Source organism: Myotis myotis, unplaced genomic scaffold (genome assembly GCF_014108235.1).
Source record: "Myotis myotis isolate mMyoMyo1 unplaced genomic scaffold, mMyoMyo1.p scaffold_m19_p_3, whole genome shotgun sequence".
Classification (NCBI taxonomy): domain Eukaryota; kingdom Metazoa; phylum Chordata; class Mammalia; order Chiroptera; family Vespertilionidae; genus Myotis; species Myotis myotis.
The window spans coordinates 81,081,175-81,098,979 of NW_023416335.1; the positions used below are offsets into that span (position 1 = coordinate 81,081,175).

Consider the following 17,805-nt stretch of genomic DNA (forward strand, 5'->3'; position numbering starts at 1 on the left):
GGTTGTGGGCTCCATCCCCAGTGTGGGTCCCTTCCTCTCTGAAATCAATAAAAATATATTTTTAAAAAACTAGGCAGTCTGATGACAAAAGCGATACTTATCAATGTTTGCAAATTTGTGTCCTGATAGTTTCAGTGAATGTTTTCATTAGGACACTGCTTTATACTGAATTTTTTTTCCAGAGGTCTAATTATTTATGATATAGTAAAAGAAAGTAAAAGGGGAAAAGTAATATAGGTGAAATTTAAAACTTTAGGTTAAATTAATTTTGTGAAAATCCAGTTAACATCAAAGCAAAGTAAGTCTTACATGATTTTTATCCCTTGAGGTTTCTTGTCCATATTCTCAAATGCCCTAAAGAGTTATTGTATTAATATAGAAAGCACATATACATATTGCTTGTAACACCTTGAAAGATTCCCTTAAAGCTTACCAAGTGAACTGGATCATAATCTTCATGTTCATTAGCTTTAACCTTATGAAATCTGTATCCCCTTTGGTTGTGTTTTTTTAGGTTAAAACTGCAGGCATCATTTTGTCAAGACATTTGAGTTATGTATAAACAGATATTTAATACATTTTATACCAAGATGAATTATGAGGAGCATGAGTATTATGTCATGTGGGTCTTAAAACCTATTTTTATTAGGTTTGTTTGTTTCAAGACATCTTCAGCGATGCCTTTGTCCTTTGGGTTATCATTTCCTACTAATACTTCATTTTCTTAATATTTTTATAATTTTTTAAAACTATGTATATTACAGAGTTTGCATTGCCTGACTTAACTTAAACCTTAATTTCATTAGTGAAGTGTAATGTCGTTTTTCCTTTCAGATATTTGCTGCACCATCATTTGATGACAAGATCCTGGAAGTCGTTGCAATATTTGATAGTGTTCAAATGGCGGTTTCAAGGGTCATTAAACTACAGCATCATCGAATAGCCCAGGTTTGTTTTTCTAATCGAATCTGACTTCACTACTTGGGACACTGGGGAAGCTATTTCAGATGACTCCTACACTGTATATTCGTTTTAAAATATTGACTTTCTTGTCATGTCAGTTGTTACTATGTCATCGTAAGTGGAAAATTATAACATACCATTCCACAGTATGGACTAAAGGTCAAGTCTGAATGTGGATTGTTAATTTCTCAGTATGATTTGTATTCTAAAATAACTTGTTTTTTATTTCAGTGCCGTACAGTAAAAATCACTATATTTGGTGATGAGGGTGTCCCAGTGCAGGTAGATGGTGAAGCATGGGTTCAGCCTCCAGGGATTATCAAAATTGTGCACAAGAACAGAGCTCAGATGCTAACAAGGGACAGGGTATGTAATCAAAAACATTCCTCCAGACTTTTATTAAGCCTTCTAAAAATATCTTAAATTATCACCAAAAAAAATAGAAATCAAGCCGAAACCGGTTTGGCTCAGTGGATAGAGCGTCGGCCTGCGGACTGAAGGGTCCCAGGTTCGATTCCGGTCAAGGGCATGTACCTGGGTTGCGGGCACATCCCCAGTGGGAGATGTGCAGGAGGCAGCTGATCGATGTTTCTCTTTCATCGATGTTTCTGACTTTCTCTCTCCCTTCCTCTCTGTGAAAAATCAATAAAATATATTTAAAAAAAAAATAGAAATCAAGAGAAAAGGTTGAAATTGCCGTTTAAATCTGACATTTAAGTCATTGTGGTTTTAAATATGAACAAATATTTTAATTTTTTTAAAAATTTAATAGGTTGGTTTTTTTAGGTTTACAGAAAGTGCAGAAAATTTTAATTCTGTTCCCATAGACCTCATCACCTGGACAAGCAAATAAATGCCTCTGTTATTATTGCATCTTGTATTAGCACATTTTTTATAATTGATTAGCCAATATTGATATATTATTATTATTTTTATTTTATTTTTTTTATTTTTTTATTTATTTTTTTTTTTTCCTAATTGCTAGTAAGGCCATTTGTATGTCTAACTGGGAGATGTCTGTTCAGGTTCTCTGCCATTTTTTAAGTGGGTTATTTGTTTGATGTTGAGTTTTATGAGTTTTTATATATTTCGGATTTTAAACCTTTGTCAGAGCTATTGTTTGCAAATATCATCTCCCATTCAGTCAGTTGCCTCTTTGTTGTTGGTTTCTTTTGCTGTGCAGATTTTTAGTTTGACATAGTCTCATTCATTTATTTTTGCCTTTACTTCCCTTGCCTTTGGGGTCAGGTTCCTAAAATGTTTACAACCAAGGTCCATAAGTTTAGTACCTGTTTTCTTCTATGTAATTTATTTTTTCAGACCTTCTATTTAGGTGTTTGACCCTGATATATTATTATTAATTCAAGTCTTTTAGTTTGCATTACTGTTTGCTGTTCATTCTGTAGGTTTTGACAAATGTCTAATCACTGGTATTCACCATGACAGGATGATACAGAGTAATTTCACTGCCCTAAAAATTCCTTGTACTCCACCTATCCATCTCTCCCTCTCTTACCCCAGCCCCTGGAAACCACCAATCTTTATACTGTCTCCATAGTTTTGCCTTTTCTAGAATATGCATTTTCATTTATTTATTTTTAAAATATGTTTTTATTGATTTTAGAGAGAGGAAGGCAGAGAGAGAGAGAATCATCAATGAGAGTGAAACATCAACATTGATTGGCTGCCTCCTACACGCCCCGGCTGGGAATGGAGCCTGCAAACCAGCCATGTGCCCTGACTGGGGAATCGAACCATTGACCTCTTGGTGCATGGGTCAATGCTCAACCACTGAGCCACACAGGCTGGGCAAGAGTATGCATTTTTTTAATTAAAGTCACACACCTAACAAATAAGACTGCCAATGTTTATCCTATCTGTTATACATTGATAATAATAAAAAAAAAAAATTGAAGCTATCTTTTTTTTAACATTTTAGTAACATATTTATCATCAACAATTACATTACTTTTAATTTATTGTGATATGCTGGAAAATTTTAAAGTGTGTTTTTTATACTTATGATTTATTTAATGATGTGTTAAATTAGGGGAAAAAACAATAGATGTTTTAAAGGCATAATATCTAAATACACATTTATTTGGGTTTCTGAGGCTCTAAACTAACAGTTCATTGTAATATTGATTTTTAAATAGGCTTTTGAAAGCACTCTGAAATCTTGGGAAGATAAGCAAAAGTGTGATTCTGGTAAACCAGTTCTTCGAACCCATTTGTACATCCAACATGCTGTTGACTTGGCAACGGAGGAGGTGTCTCAGATGCAGCTGTGCTCCCAGGCTGCGGAGGAGCTCATTACGAGGTAGGGTGGTCCTGCTGGCTTTTGGGCTGTGAGAACTCTGGTCTTGGCCAATTTTGTCTTATGAGTCCTAATACATCATTTCATATATTTGGGGTCTCTAACAGATGAATTTCCGCTCCTTCTTCATTTGCTGCCTCAATACTTGCTGCTCTCCTTCAGCAGATCCCCTCCAGCACATATGCTCACACCTGTGTTCTCTTGGACTGTGAACAGGTCTTGCACTTCTTAAAACACATGGCGAGCTTGCCTAATGTACCCAGCACACAGTACTCTTTGTTACTGTTTGTTTCCCCAGTTTATACGCAGTCTTTACTGACATATATTGCCTTATAATTAATTATTAATTAAATGTTGATAGAATGTAGAAAGAAATGGAAACATTGCTCCCAAGGAGAGTCGGGGGTGGAGGGGATGGGAAGAGCCCGAGAATCAGTTTTCAAAGATTGAGAGACTACACAGAAATTATTTTTAGCAGACAGAAAGGGAAAAGATAGAAATAACAAGTTCTATGCATGTAAGACATAAAATCACCAAGACCAGGAGTAACCTTCAGAGGGAAGGAGGCACCACGGACAGTGGGGGTAAGTCAGAGCTGCCTTACCAGGTCACTGTGAATATTGAATGAGACCCACCATGTACAGTGCTTGTTAACACATCATGTCTGGCACATGTTGTGTTCTCTGAATGGTAGCTATTATATTCTTCCCACACCTTCATCTGGACACGATTACAATGTTGAAAAAGAAAAGAAGGAAAATAGAGCTCAGTGGTACTGGATGGAGGCTTACTTGCCCCCTTTCCCTCCCTCCTACCTACTGTCCGCTTCCCACCCCCTCATTCCTTATTTTCCTCTTTAACTATTTCTCAGACACCTAGAATGTGCTTGATGCTAGAGATACTGAGAAAAAGGTATACACTCCATACTGCTAGAAACCAAAATTCAAAATTAGAATAAAGTATGATAACTGCCAGATACTGAGTTGCTTAGAAAAAATGTAGGGAAAATGAATATTGAGTCAGCTAAACTCATATGACTGCATTTTTGTACATTTAGATTCTTATCCACAGAGATATTAGTTTTAGAGTAAATACTTCTCTTTTAGATACTATGGACAACATCTATGGACTCCATTTTACAGTTTACCCTCCAGATTTATCAAGGTATAATTAGCATAAAAATTATATTTAAGGTGTACAATGTGATGATTTGATGTATATTGACACTGTAAAATATTTACCACAATCAAGTAATTAATACATAATATAAAAAACATTTGGATGTTCCTCAAAAATTTAAAGATAGAACTAAATCATTTTCTTGAAACCAAAATATACTTCCTATATTATCATCCTGTCAAACAACAAAAAAACCTTATCAAAAAAGGAAAGTACACCTTGGCCAGACTTGGTTTTGGCCAACCTAGTTTGTTCCCCATCTGTTTTTTTAAATTTTGCAAAAGGTGAAAATCAGGCAAACTAGTCAATTTGAATATCAAATGAATAAATTTATTCATTCAGTATTCAACAAATAATGTGAACATGTTCTGTGTGCCAGGCATCAGTTTAGTCACTGGGAATGCCAAGGTGACTGTGTTGCAGTCCCTCTTCTTAATTTGCTGGCAGAGTAGTAGAAGGGAGAAGTGTGGCTGAAGTGTTATCACAGGTCACACAGTGGGTGCTGTGTCACACAGAGGAGGCCAGAGGCAGCGAGGGAGGCTGCCTAGAGGAAGTGACCGCTCAGCTGAGTCTTGGAAGAAGAATCCTTAGGAAACGATGGATTGAGGCAGGAGAGGAAGGTGATTTAAGGTAGAGTGGGATCTAGAATTGGTAGATGGGTGTGAATTAGGATGGGCCTAAGGTTTCTAGTGAAAGGCTGGATGGATTGTGATGCCTTTGATAAAGCCATAGTATTCAGGAAGAGGAGCAGATTTTGAGAGAAAGATGATGGTTGGGTTCCATATTAGGCTAAGAGAATTTCAATTACGTCAGAAATATCTAGGAGGAGATTCAGTTAGCAGTTGGGAATGTTGATGTGAGTTGATTTGCCTCTTTCTCTTTGAAAATTAGAAAAACATTTACTCATCTCTATTCTGATAAATAACTTGTTCTTTATGATTTCTCAAGGTTATTGGTGAGAATGCTGAGGTGACATTTGCAAGTTCTTTTAGACCGTGGATATCAATTGTATGGTCCTTAATAATTAAATTCTTTTCCTTTACTCTTGATTTAACTATGTAGGATTTCCGTCTCGTCTCGTCTTTGTTCTACCCTTTCCAGATTGAAGATCATTCTCCTTGAAAATGTGCGAGGCAAAAAGGGTTTGAATAGTCTTGCCTTCTTGTTCATCTGAAAAACCTTACATCATTTTCTAGCAGTTGGAACTTTTCCTCTATTCTCTTCTTTGGCCTCTTCTCTTCCTTAGTGCCCTTCAGGATTTTGTCTTTCTAGGACTATTCTTAAAGGTTTCAATTATAGAGAATGGTGGCACAACAGTCTTTGGAGCTGGATAGACATAGATTCAAATCCTGGCTCTATTACTTATTAGTTTTGTGTATATTATTAAATCTCTCTGAGCCTCATTTCTTCATTAAGTGGAGAAAATTAATCACAGCTACCTTTTAAGTTGTGAATATTAAATTAGATAATATATATAAAACATTTATCATATAGATCATAAATAAGGCAATGTTCTTCCCCTAATCTGTTGTATTTGTTCCTGGTGGAATTTTCAATGAATAAAAGATACGTTTCTACTCTCTATATTTGGGACCCCTCTCACTTTCCAATGATACTGCAAAATGAAGTGTGACTATATTTTGCTTTTCCAAATAGCACTTCAATATATTTATCTGATTCTAAGCCTAACTTTTTATATAAAGACTAGAGGCCCGGTGATGAAATTCTTGCACAGGGAGGTGGGGGCGGGGGTCCCCTCAGCCTGGCCTGCGCCTTCTCACAATCTGGGACCCCTCGGGGGATGCCCAAGTGCTGTTTTAGGCCCCATCCCTTCAGTCAGACATCCAGCAGTTGTAATTCGGGACCCCTCGGGGGATGTCTGACTGCCAGTTTAGACCCTTCCTTCCCCGGCTGCTGGGTGGAGCCTTCCTTCCCCAGCTGCCGGCTGCTGGCCAGGGCCTTCATTCTGCGCCACCCCCTGGGAGTCAGCACACGTCATAGCATCATAGTGAGCAATTGAACTCCTGTTTTCTCGGTCGAACTCCCAAGAGGACACTTTGCATATTATCCTTTTATATATATAGATTTTTTGGGTTAGTATTCTTTTTCAGTGGGGTTTGAATTTTGTAAATCTACCCTGTGCCATTCATAATTGAACATTAAAAAATTTTCTTAATGACCTTTATTATATTTTTAATCTACCACTTCTACACTTCAGAAAAATCAGCAATGCTCAAAACAGCCTTTTGTTCATTTGTTTTGTTTTTGCTTTCAGGATTTGTGATGCAGCCACAATCCACTGTCTCTTGGAGCAGGAACTGGCCCACGCTGTGAATGCTTGCTCCCATGCACTGAATAAAGCCAACCCCCAGTTCCCAGAGGTGAGGAGCTAATGGTAAATTCTCATTCCACAGACTTTTTTGATGTTAAATATATATTTTGATTCTATAGAAAGAACATAATGAACATGATGTAGTCTATATGAATTTTTGCCAGAAACTTATGGTAAATTTGTGGCCAAATTTTTCTTTTATTTTCTTCTCCCTGTCATTTTTCCATTCCTGCTCTTACATCTCTTCATGTTTTCTATTTAACTTTCCATCAGTTGTCACCTTGCTATTATCCTTCTACTCTTTCTCCCTTTAACTACTACCATTCTTCCTTATTTCCTATTTCACCTTCTCCCCTACACCTAGATATAGAACAAACTTAGATATCGTGCATTTTATTAAAGATTTTCATTCATTTTTGAAGTTGTGAACTGAAATTAATTTTACTTCATTTTGCTTTACCAGACTAATAAATTTAATACGTTTTAATGTCGAAATTAAAATTTTATAACTTCTGTTATTTTTCCCCCCAATTTTTTAATGTAGAAGTTAATAATAGAGTGGATATAACTCCCTTGAAATGTGACATATTATAAAAGGCTATATAACATATAGAAAACAGATAACATTATTTTATGTTTAATTGTTCAATTAAAGTTAACTATAATAATATACAAATAAGTGTTAGTCTTTCAAGTTAAAGTCTAAAAAGCAATCTGGTTGGAACTGCTGAGAGTGAAATTCATGGATGGAACTACTTATGATTAGATAATCCCCCTTTTAAAACATGATTTTCTTTGACAACTTCTTTATGGGAATATGTATACACTGTTATCACATATAAGTATTTGTACGTAGGAGATATGGTCCTGGGTGTATCCAATGTAGTCGGTGGTTACAAGAATTATAAGAGTAATTATGCTGACAAACATGACCATGAAATTGTGCAATTATAATAGAATTTTGGTAGATTTTAAAAATATTTGTGATGTGAATTTAAATTGGAAGAATAAAATTGAGAATATTTGCTAATGATTGAATTCCAATTTAATACAGAACTACTTATCTTTGATTTTTTTTTTCCTAGAGCCTTACGAGAGACACTGCCACTGAAATAGCCATCAATGTGAAGGCACTATATAATGAAACGGAATCTTTACTGGTTGGCAGAGTTCCTTTGGTAAGGAAAAGAAATGGTTGATCACATAAGAATGATGACACATGTATGGACCTTACCTTCCTTAGGGAATCATGCATTTATCAGATTCTAATGCAAAAGCAGCCTTCTGGCCCCCATCCTTAGAGCTTCCTTTTTACCTAGCTTTTTCCTTCAAGAAAATATATGGCTAACTCTGGGAGTTATGATCCAGGCCTACAAGAGATTACTCCTCACATATGCCAACATATGTTTATGCAATCCTGCTCTTCCCAGTCAGTTTTGAGAGACGTGAGTTTTATAAAGTGCAATAGACATTCCTCAGGTATCACTAACTCATTATTGCAGAAAAGTAGAGGAAGTCATAGGTTTGTTCTCAAAATTAACATTAAAATATGATTGGTATGGTTTTGTAGATTTGCTTAAAAGACACTTTCTAGACTTTGTTTTTCAAAACTCAATTTCAGGAATTAGCTGTATCCCTAAATTGACTCAGATTGGTGCTGGACATCAGGAATATGACCACGGCCCATTGACCTCACATAAGTGCTAGAAGACCATAGATAGATAGCCTGTTTGGTTTGCCCAGAATCCTTGCCTTGTCAGCCTTTATTCTCAGTGTTTTCAAATGCTCCAGCATGTTGGGTCTTTTCGCCACCTAGTGTTCAATTGTGGTTTATTCACACATGCTGTTGCAACTATGTTCTTCCTGTAACAGTTCTGTTTAATTGGTAGGTGATGATCTTAAAACATTTCTCTTGACTGTAATTTTATCTCTTGTTTTGTATTTAAATATACACTTAAATAAAAGTGATAGTAAAATTCATAGTATCTGTCACAGTGGGAAAATGGGAGGTTTAGCTAACTAATAAGTGACTGCAGTTGGAATTTCTGTTTGATTGGAGTCCAGAAGAGTGTGGCCCTCGCAGCATCCTTCATTCTGAGAGGAGGAGCTAAAGGCTACATAAAGTCCATTGCTCTCACCTACCTCCTGAGGAAACTGAAATACAGCTTCTTTAAGGCAAGAGGTGACTGCTTCTGCTGTGGCCATGAAGAATAATTTTTAGGAAGAAATATTGGTTACATCTTTTGATAAAAACAGTGGGAATCTTGGCTATTCTTCATGCTTCTATTATTAACCAGAATCTTCTTGCTCCTCTTCTAAACTTAGTCCCATAGGAAATCCAGTGAGCTGGATTTGGTCCCAATTTTTAGATGGAGGATGGGTATATTTTCTTGTGTTATTTGAAGTACACTTAAGGTAATTTCTGGTTGACAAGAACTAGAAGCATAAGTTATTCTGTATTTTAGTTCTCTATACCAAAAGTATCCATTAAGTGTTATTTGGTTAATATTTATCAGTTATGTTATTTTAATACATAAGGACTTCCCTCACTTTTAATTCTTCTGTCACTGTCAAAAATGTATGTTTGGTCTAAAATGTTTACCACTAAATTTTATCAAATTTACCTTAGGCAATATTGATATCACAATAAAGAGAATCATATTTGAGAGCAACTGAAGTTTACTCTTTATCTGGATTCTAGAATAAATATGTAATCACCATTTATCAATTTTATAAGAGATATTTTTAGAATAAAAGGAAAGTAGTAAATTTTATATGACAACCTGGAGAATCTCTATATTTTAATTTTATTTTTTGCGCGAGAGAGAGAGAAATAAAGAGAGATAAATTAGAAAGAAAGAAAGAAAGAAAGAAAGAAAGAAAGAAAGAAAGAAAGAGAAACATTGATTTGTTGTTTCACTTATTTATGAATTCATTTGCTGATTCTTGTATGTGCCCTGACCAGGGATCGAATCTGCAACTTGGTGTATTGGGACAAGGCTTAACCAACTGAACTACCCAGCCAGGTCCCTCCATATTTTTATTAACTAGTAGAAATGGTAAACCTTAAATAACAGAGGGGGAAAAATAGCGTCCAAATAGATAACAGTAACATTCTCTCTGAACTTTTAGTTTAAAATTCTGTGAACCTATATGTGTTACTTTACAATTTTAAAGTACTTTATAAAAATACTGATTAACTAGACGAGACCTTAGAAATAATCTAGTCATATTCTACTGTTCATTGAGGAGGAAACTAAGACTCCTGAAATCAATGGACCTTCCCTTGGTTGCAAAGTTAGTAACAAGTCTGGGACTAGGAATCAGTCACCTCCCTTCTAGTTCTGTACATAATAGTGTTTGTTTCACCTTTATTTATTTATTGAATTTATAAGTGCTTTCTAATAACTGCTTCGAATGGGTGGTTAATAGGAGACCAGTTAAATTATTGTTGAAGTTTCTAAACCTCTTCCAGATTACAAGCCATTTAGCTTTTTGCCTTGCCCTGATTTTCACAACAATTTTTCATCACAAATTTTTCTGAGGTTTGTGGGTTGTTGTTTTTTTATTAAACTTATTATTTTTATTTTCCAGGAGATTTTTGTGCCAAGCAGTTCTTTTTATATGATCTATTTTTTGACCAATTTAAAAAATATTATTGTTTGTTCACATAGTGATCTATGTAAATCAAAAGGATTTTTGTCACAAATAAGTAATCAGATTACTCACTAGAGCAAAGGTCACACTAATTACTTATATCCTGGGAAGTAAGGATAACTCTTTCCAGGTCTTTTTCAATGAACCCCATATAAGGTTATTTGTTCTTTCCTAATATTCCTTTATATTAAAAACAACTACAGCAATAACCACAACCTAGCCTAGCCTAATAAGCGATGAGGGTGTTCATTATCAAATAAAATAACTTACTCTGTTTGAGGTTGGGCACTGAGCCTTGTTTTGCTTTGTTTTTGACCTGCTGTAACCAGCAGCTGGAATCCCCACACGAGGAGCGGGTGTCCAGTGCCTTACACTCTGTGGAGGTGGAGCTGCAGAAGCTAACAGAGATCCCGTGGCTTTATTACATCCTCCACCCAAATGAGGACGAGGTATGTAGAATTCAGCCTGTTTCTCGATCAGTGTCAACTTGATGATGATAGAATTTGAATCCATCTTTTGCAAAAGAGATATCCAGGGGAAAATAAATTCTGAATATTACTTTTATGTGAACCAAGGTAACATGGGAATCACTACATTTTCAGTAATATGACGGCATGAACTTTGAAGACGTTATCCCGTCAGCAATGTTTTTTGTTAGTAGCTGAGTCCTGCGTTGTCTCTAATATTAGAGTGGGTTTTCTTCTCTTACTGTCCTGAGAAAATTCTCTTCTTGCTCCACTCGAACAGGAGCCTCCTATGGATTGCACCAAGAGAAACAGCAGAAGCACAGTGTTTCGCATAGTGCCAAAATTTAAAAAGGAAAAGGTTCAGAAGCAGAAGATAAGCTCACAGCCTGGTAGGTGATCCACAATGGGAGGGAACGAATAGCATTACAGAAAAACAACTGATTACAGTGATTCCACTAAGGCGATGAAATGTTCTAGATCAGCGGTTCTCAACCTGTGGGTCGAGACCCTTTGGCAGTCGAACGACCCTTTCACAGGGTTCGCCTAAGACCATCCTGCATATCAGATATTTACATTACAATTCATAACAGTAGCAACATTACAGTTATGAAGTAGCAACGAAAATAATTTTATTGTTGGGTCACAACATGAGGAATTGTATTTAAAGGGCTAGGAGGTTGAGAACCGCTGCTCTAGGTAGTGGCAGTCATTGTTCTACATGTTGAGTGTACTAAATGCCACTGTAAAATTGTTAAAATGGGGGGTTTCATTTGATGTTCATTTTACTATAATAAAAAATTATATTGTACCTAAAATATGTCCAATATCAGTAGGAATCAGTAGTTATGAAGCACACAAGAAAATGCAGTGGCTGCTGATTTGCTTTACTTGGTTTGGTGGCTGTCAGTGCACCTATGCAGCTGGTTCTCTGTCTCGCTCACCGGCAATTCAAGGCCTCAGCGTCTAACTTGTTTCTCTTCTTCAAAATACAAAATCTGGATCATTTCGATAAATGGAACATAGAAACTTCCATCTTTTCCTTTAGCTTGTTAAATATACTTTCTACCTAAAGTTCTCTATTTTCTTTCTCCTGTTTTAAGGACTTACTACACCATTTGGCAATCTACTGTGACATTTGCATTCTCAAGCAAAGATTAAATTCTCTTTGAAGTTGTCTTTCTAGTTCCCTTCCCACCTTTCCCTAGTGCTTCCATTTAACGCTATGCTAGTGCTAAAGCAACTTCAAGTTCTTTGTATATGATGGTCGGTGCCTTTCACAATCAAATCAGTTTCTAATTTCTCTGAGTCGGCTATCACCTTGTCAAAAGTGATATAATCTGATTTTTGACAATCAAAGAGCAGCTCTTAAAGGGCATTTCAAAACCAAATATGGCAAATAAGTAGGCTTTTAAATAGCAAATCAATGTTGAGTCAAGTATGTAAAACAGTGATTATACATATTGAAAAATAACAATCCAATTAATCTTAGAGTAGTATTGACTATTTTTTAGATGATGTTAAAACAGTTTAACAGGACATTTATTTTTATAATTATCAATAGTAATAGAATCAATAAAGGCAGCACTTGAAGTCAGCAAGACCTAAGGCAGAAGTTTGTGTAAAATTTAGTACCCTGTGTTAGATTTTAAATTTTAATTAGCATTTGTAGCTAATTAAACTATAACTAGTTTCATATATGATCTTAAGGAAATCATCAGCACTTATTTAGACCTTGTACTACCAATCCCAATTATGAGAAATACATCTTTTGTTCATACTGTGTAGTTTGGGTGGCTTTAACGAGGACATTGAGCGAACGCTAAGGACACAGGTGCACTGCAGTGAATGTCTTTGTGGTCCTTATGTTGACCTGCATGGGGAAGAAATGGAACTGTAGTTTTGTTGAAACACCTTTAACCTTTCCCTCTGCTAGCACTGCTGCTGTATTCTGTTTGCATCTCCTTTGGCCAACCTTTGCTTTGTAATGCATTGAGCATGTAGAAATTAAGGGGGTTTTGCTCTTAACTTTGGTAGTTCAGAAATGGGGCACAGAGGAAGTTGCTGCTTGGCTGGATCTGATCAATTTGGGAGAGTACAAAGAAATCTTCATCCGTCATGACATCAGAGGGGCTGAACTTTTGCATCTGGAAAGGCGAGATCTTAAGGTATTTCCTTTGTGCTACTCTTTGCTCTTGAAAGTTTTTCTTGCAAAACAAAATCCCTCCTCCTGTGCCTCTCCTGTTATGTGCTTATAGCTTGGCTTATGTTATGCAAACATGCAATAATCTAATATGCATTGTCCTGTGGTCTGAATTCCTTGTATGCTTTTAAAACAAGAATGTCAGCAATATTTTCCTGTCAAAATCTTTCTCTGGCTATTATAGCTAAAGCTTAGCATGACTTTAGTAATTTTTCTCTGCATTCATTGGTATGGCTGTCCGTATATGCTAATATTTTTAAATGGATAATGTTTCCATCTGCTCACTCTACTGGATTAGCATGAAAGGTGATAATTGTTGCTGAAAATAACTTTAAAAATCTAATATAAGGCTAACAACTAAAAATTAACTCAAAATGTCAATGACAAAGCCTTCCTAATATATGGAACTAGGTGAGATACCTATAGCAGTCCTGTGATTTTGCATTTCTAAATTGATGTCAGAGGAACAACTAGACCAATAAATTCAAATTTCTTTCTATGACTTATTAAAATTGTATTCTTCTCAAAAATAAATGTGTTTTATTTAGTAACTGAAGTAAAAATTATGCCTTTTACTAGAAGCAGCTCAGAGCCTATTTGTCATTTATGATGGAAAAGGAAAATCATTAATTCATGGTCTACAGCAATTCCCTTTCATTCTATCGGTAGAGACTCAACAGTAAAAATGGCCAAAGTAGCCTCTTGGGTCTCAGAGTTAGGAGTAGGATTTGTCATGTTACCTTTTTTTACCACATGTTGCCATCTTAAAATTCCAAGGTGCTTAATAAACAAGCGACAAAGCCTTCAGTATTTGTTGGAGTGATCCCTTTCCTGTAGACCAACTTCTAAAATGCTTGATACAGTTAGTTCCTGACAAATTCATGAACTGTGTCTATCTATAAGTACATTAGCAGACATTTTTGAACAGATAAAGGGTAATGTATAGTTGTTTAGAATGCAGAGTCATATAATTTTAGCACAATGACAGACATTTACACCTAAACATTTTTAGCCCAGAATAAGCTATATATATAAAAGCCTAATATGCAAATTGGCATGGAACAAAGGAAGGCCCCAGCCAACAGCCAGAAAGAAGGCCCCAATTGGCCCTGATCGCTGGCCAGGCCTAGGGACCCTACCCATGCATGAATTTCATGCACCAGGCCTCTAGTAATAAAATAATAGATTAATTAATTTTCTTAGTTGAGAGTCCCAAATCTAGAATACAACAAAAGATACGGCGTTAGAGCTCATAAAGTAAAGGTTGGCTTCAAAACTTGAACGTACACAACAAAATAAATGTGAGGGATCGTTATTTCCAACTTATTTATGTAGCTTCTGATATCATCAGCAGGCAGCAACATTTATTGAATAGCTACTGATTAATGTTCTACCAGCTTCCCTGGGGAGTATCTGCCCTCTAGAAGTTTGTGCATCTCATTTTCCATGGATAAGCATCATTCAAAGATTAGACAGTGTGTGGGTGTGTGCGCGCATGCTCATTATATATGTGTACATAACAAACACATATAAACATGAAAATACACACAGTGAGTGAAGCAAATATTTGCAGAATGAAAAAAAAAAGAGCATATACTTATACTAAGTCAAAGTTAGAGTGGAAGGACCAGGCTGGAAAAAAAGAATAAGAGCTAAGTGTAGATAGTCAAAAATTATTTTAGTAAACTTTCTCTTCAGCTTTCATGGGACCTTTGGTTCTGTTTTGTTTTTATTTTTAATATAAATAGCATTCTTTCTTAAAAGTTTTGTTTTAGAAATTTGCATTGATAGTTCTTTTGGTTCTAAAACAGAGTGTGGGGAAATGGGAAAGGAGAAAAATAGTTTTACAGAGAGAGCCTTCAGTAGAACAAAACCATGAAGGTAGAGAATGAGTTGCCCTGGGTCTCTGTGGTTGTAGCTGCCAGAAACAGCAGACCCTTCAGGGTCACGTCTCTAAATGTGAAGGATTACCTACACTGTCTATGAATATATTATATCAGTGGTTCACAAGTTTGTATTTTCAGCCCTGACCTCATTTGTGAACTTTAGGATTATTCTACTTGATACTTGGTTATCACACATGCATGTCAATCTTAACATGTCCAAAACTAAACTTTTGAGCTCCTATCCCATTCCCATTCTGCCCCTTCTCCAGTGCTCTTAGTAAACCACCCTTCTCTCTCTCCAGGTGCTTGAGCCAGAGAAACCCAAGGTCATACTTGGCACCTTCCGCTTTCTTATCCTTTTCCCCTAACTCATTAAGCCCATCACAAAGTCAGGTTGCTTTCTCCTATCCATATCCTACTCCATGGTACTGTACCCTCTGCCTGTGTAAGGTTAGTGGCTTCCTGGCTTTCCCTTCCACTGCTACTCTTGCTCTCTCTACCACATTATTCCCATTGCAACCAGAGTGATAATTTTAACATTAGACATCACTTTCTGCTTAAAACCTTTCAGTGGCTTCTCCTTTCTGTTAGAATAAAGACTCACATCTTTGTGAGGCCAGCAGGATCTGCCTGTTTATTTAACCTGCTGTGGGATCACTGGCCCCTTGCTTATTTCATTTGCTTAAAAATAATAAACTCATTCTCACCTTAGGAGAGTACCTTCTGATAGTATGCTTCTCCTCCTGACCCCACCTGGTTACGTCCTCTCAGATCTTGGCTCAGGTGTTACTGCCTTATCACCAAAACAGCTAGAGATAGTAATGTGACCGTCCAAAGGTGACAAAGGGAGAAAATTCCTAATGTGCTTTAACAGACAAATAAACTGATTGATTGCATTATTTTTATTCCTGGAAGACAGTAGGAAAAACTGATAGACACCAAAGAAAATGACAAAGACACAGTGGTTTTTGTTTGGTTGGTTCTTGTTTTTTTTCTATTTGGAAAGTTGTGTATGTGTGACTAGAAAGGTAACTCAGTATCTACAAAGCATGCCTCTGCAAAATTAGGCCTATTAATCCAAAGAAAGCAAAAGCCAATAATAAAGACTATGAAAAATAAATTATGAAACATATAACTAATATCAAGGCATAACTTTGTCACAGCCTAACTCCTAGAAAACATGAAAGTACTGAACTCAAAAGAAAGAAAATATAGCTAAGAAGTTAGTGTAGCTCTATGGGAAACATTCATTTCATTATACTGCAATATTAATTTTGAGTAGAATCTGGCTTCTCAGAGCTTTTATTCTTGAGAATACAATGTGCAAATGGCCTAAAATAAAATATGTAGTGCTAAATATATATTTTTTCAGAATGTAATAAATTTTTTAAATTTTTTATTACAATTTACGTTCAATATTATTTCGTATTAGTTTTTTGTATAGGGTGGTGGTCAATCATATACTTTACAAAGTATACCCCTTCATATTTTTAGTACCCACCTAGCATCGTACATAGTTACTACAGTATTATTGACTGTATTCCTTATGCTATTCATCACTGTGACTATTTTGTAACTATCAGTTTACACATCTTAATCCCGTTACCTTTTTCACCCGTCTCCTAACCCCTCTTCCATCTAGCAAACATCAGTCTTTTCTCTACATCTGTGAGTCTGTTTCAATTTTGTTTGTAAATTAATTTTGTTCTTTAAATTCCACATGTAAATGAAAATATATGGTCTTGCTCCGTCTTATTTCACTTAGTCTGATAACCTCTAGGTCCACCCATGCTGTTGTAAATGGTAAGATTTCATTCCTTTTTTATGGCTAAGTAATATTCCATTCTACATATGTACCGTAACTTTCTACCCACTCGTCTATTAATAGGCACTTGGGTTGCTCCCCCAGGTAACTATGTTATCACAAAGCATAAAGAATATTAAATATTCCACGCAAATCAAAGAATCTGAATACAACTATAAATGCAATTTAATCTTCCTCTAGGATTTGACCTTGCTTTTGTTATTTTAGCAAAAGCAAGGAAAATATATAGTTGCCTTAAGACTGATTGTGGATGACACTCAGGAAATACATAGTTGCCTTAAGACTGATTGTGGATGACCTGGTGTCATATGAGAAAATATTTTTCAGGGTCAGTTAAATATTGTAAGAATTTTACCCTGAAATTATCTCAAGCTTGAAAAGAGCACTGGCTATAGAAAGAGTATTTTCCAGGATTCAGAGGCTTCAGTAACACTGCTGCTATGGAATTCAGATTGCTCATAAAGTTTATGGAGAGAGAAACTGCGTGTGTGTGTGTGTGTGTGTGTACTTAAAACAGGTTGATCTATTTCATTTAAAAGTAAACAGTGCTCTAAGTCTGCAGAACAAAGTGGATATTTGGAATTTTTATCTTCTCAGAAAAATAATCTTGTGATACCTTATCCTGTTTTCTAGGCTGCTTTGGAATTAATCATTTTATTAATTTTCAAATATTTTAAACTCTGTTTTGTAAAGTTAAATATTCCACTTCACATATTATCCCCCTTACACCTGAAGAAGGCTGTCGTGTTTGGAGGCCATCACCCTTTCATTTAGTTTCTCAGATAGTGGATATTATGGCTCGCTTAGATGGCTTTCATCATTCCTGTAGCAGGTGTTTATTTGCTAAGTGCCTGCTCTGTGCCACACACTCTGCAATCAGCATCCATTTCTGAAAATTAACTATTGAATCTTGGTTCTTTATAGAAAATAGTTCTTTAAGAAATGAGAAGAGTTCTGAGGGAAAGGAGCCAAAAGAGGT

At 35.9% G+C, this 17,805-nt stretch overlaps 1 protein-coding gene across 19 annotated transcripts in view; it reads left to right on the forward strand.

Moving 5' to 3' along the window:
* The window catches only part of DGKH (diacylglycerol kinase eta), a 218,027-nt gene that overhangs the window by 186,754 nt on the left and 13,468 nt on the right, over positions 1-17,805 (forward strand). For 14 of the 19 annotated variants that reach the window (XM_036300984.1, XM_036300979.1, XM_036300975.1 and 11 more), the window contains 8 exons: positions 835-948; positions 1,195-1,329; positions 3,120-3,283; positions 6,735-6,840; positions 7,877-7,969; positions 10,778-10,897; positions 11,196-11,304; positions 12,950-13,080. In XM_036300984.1, the coding sequence (XP_036156877.1) occupies positions 835-948; positions 1,195-1,329; positions 3,120-3,283; positions 6,735-6,840; positions 7,877-7,969; positions 10,778-10,897; positions 11,196-11,304; positions 12,950-13,080 (972 nt within the window). Of the gene's footprint in view, positions 1-834; positions 949-1,194; positions 1,330-3,119; positions 3,284-6,734; positions 6,855-7,876; positions 8,003-10,777; positions 10,898-11,195; positions 11,305-12,949; positions 13,081-17,805 lie in introns of those variants that run through there. The other 5 variants (XM_036300989.1, XM_036300995.1, XM_036300976.1 and 2 more) reach the window with 4 other exon arrangements.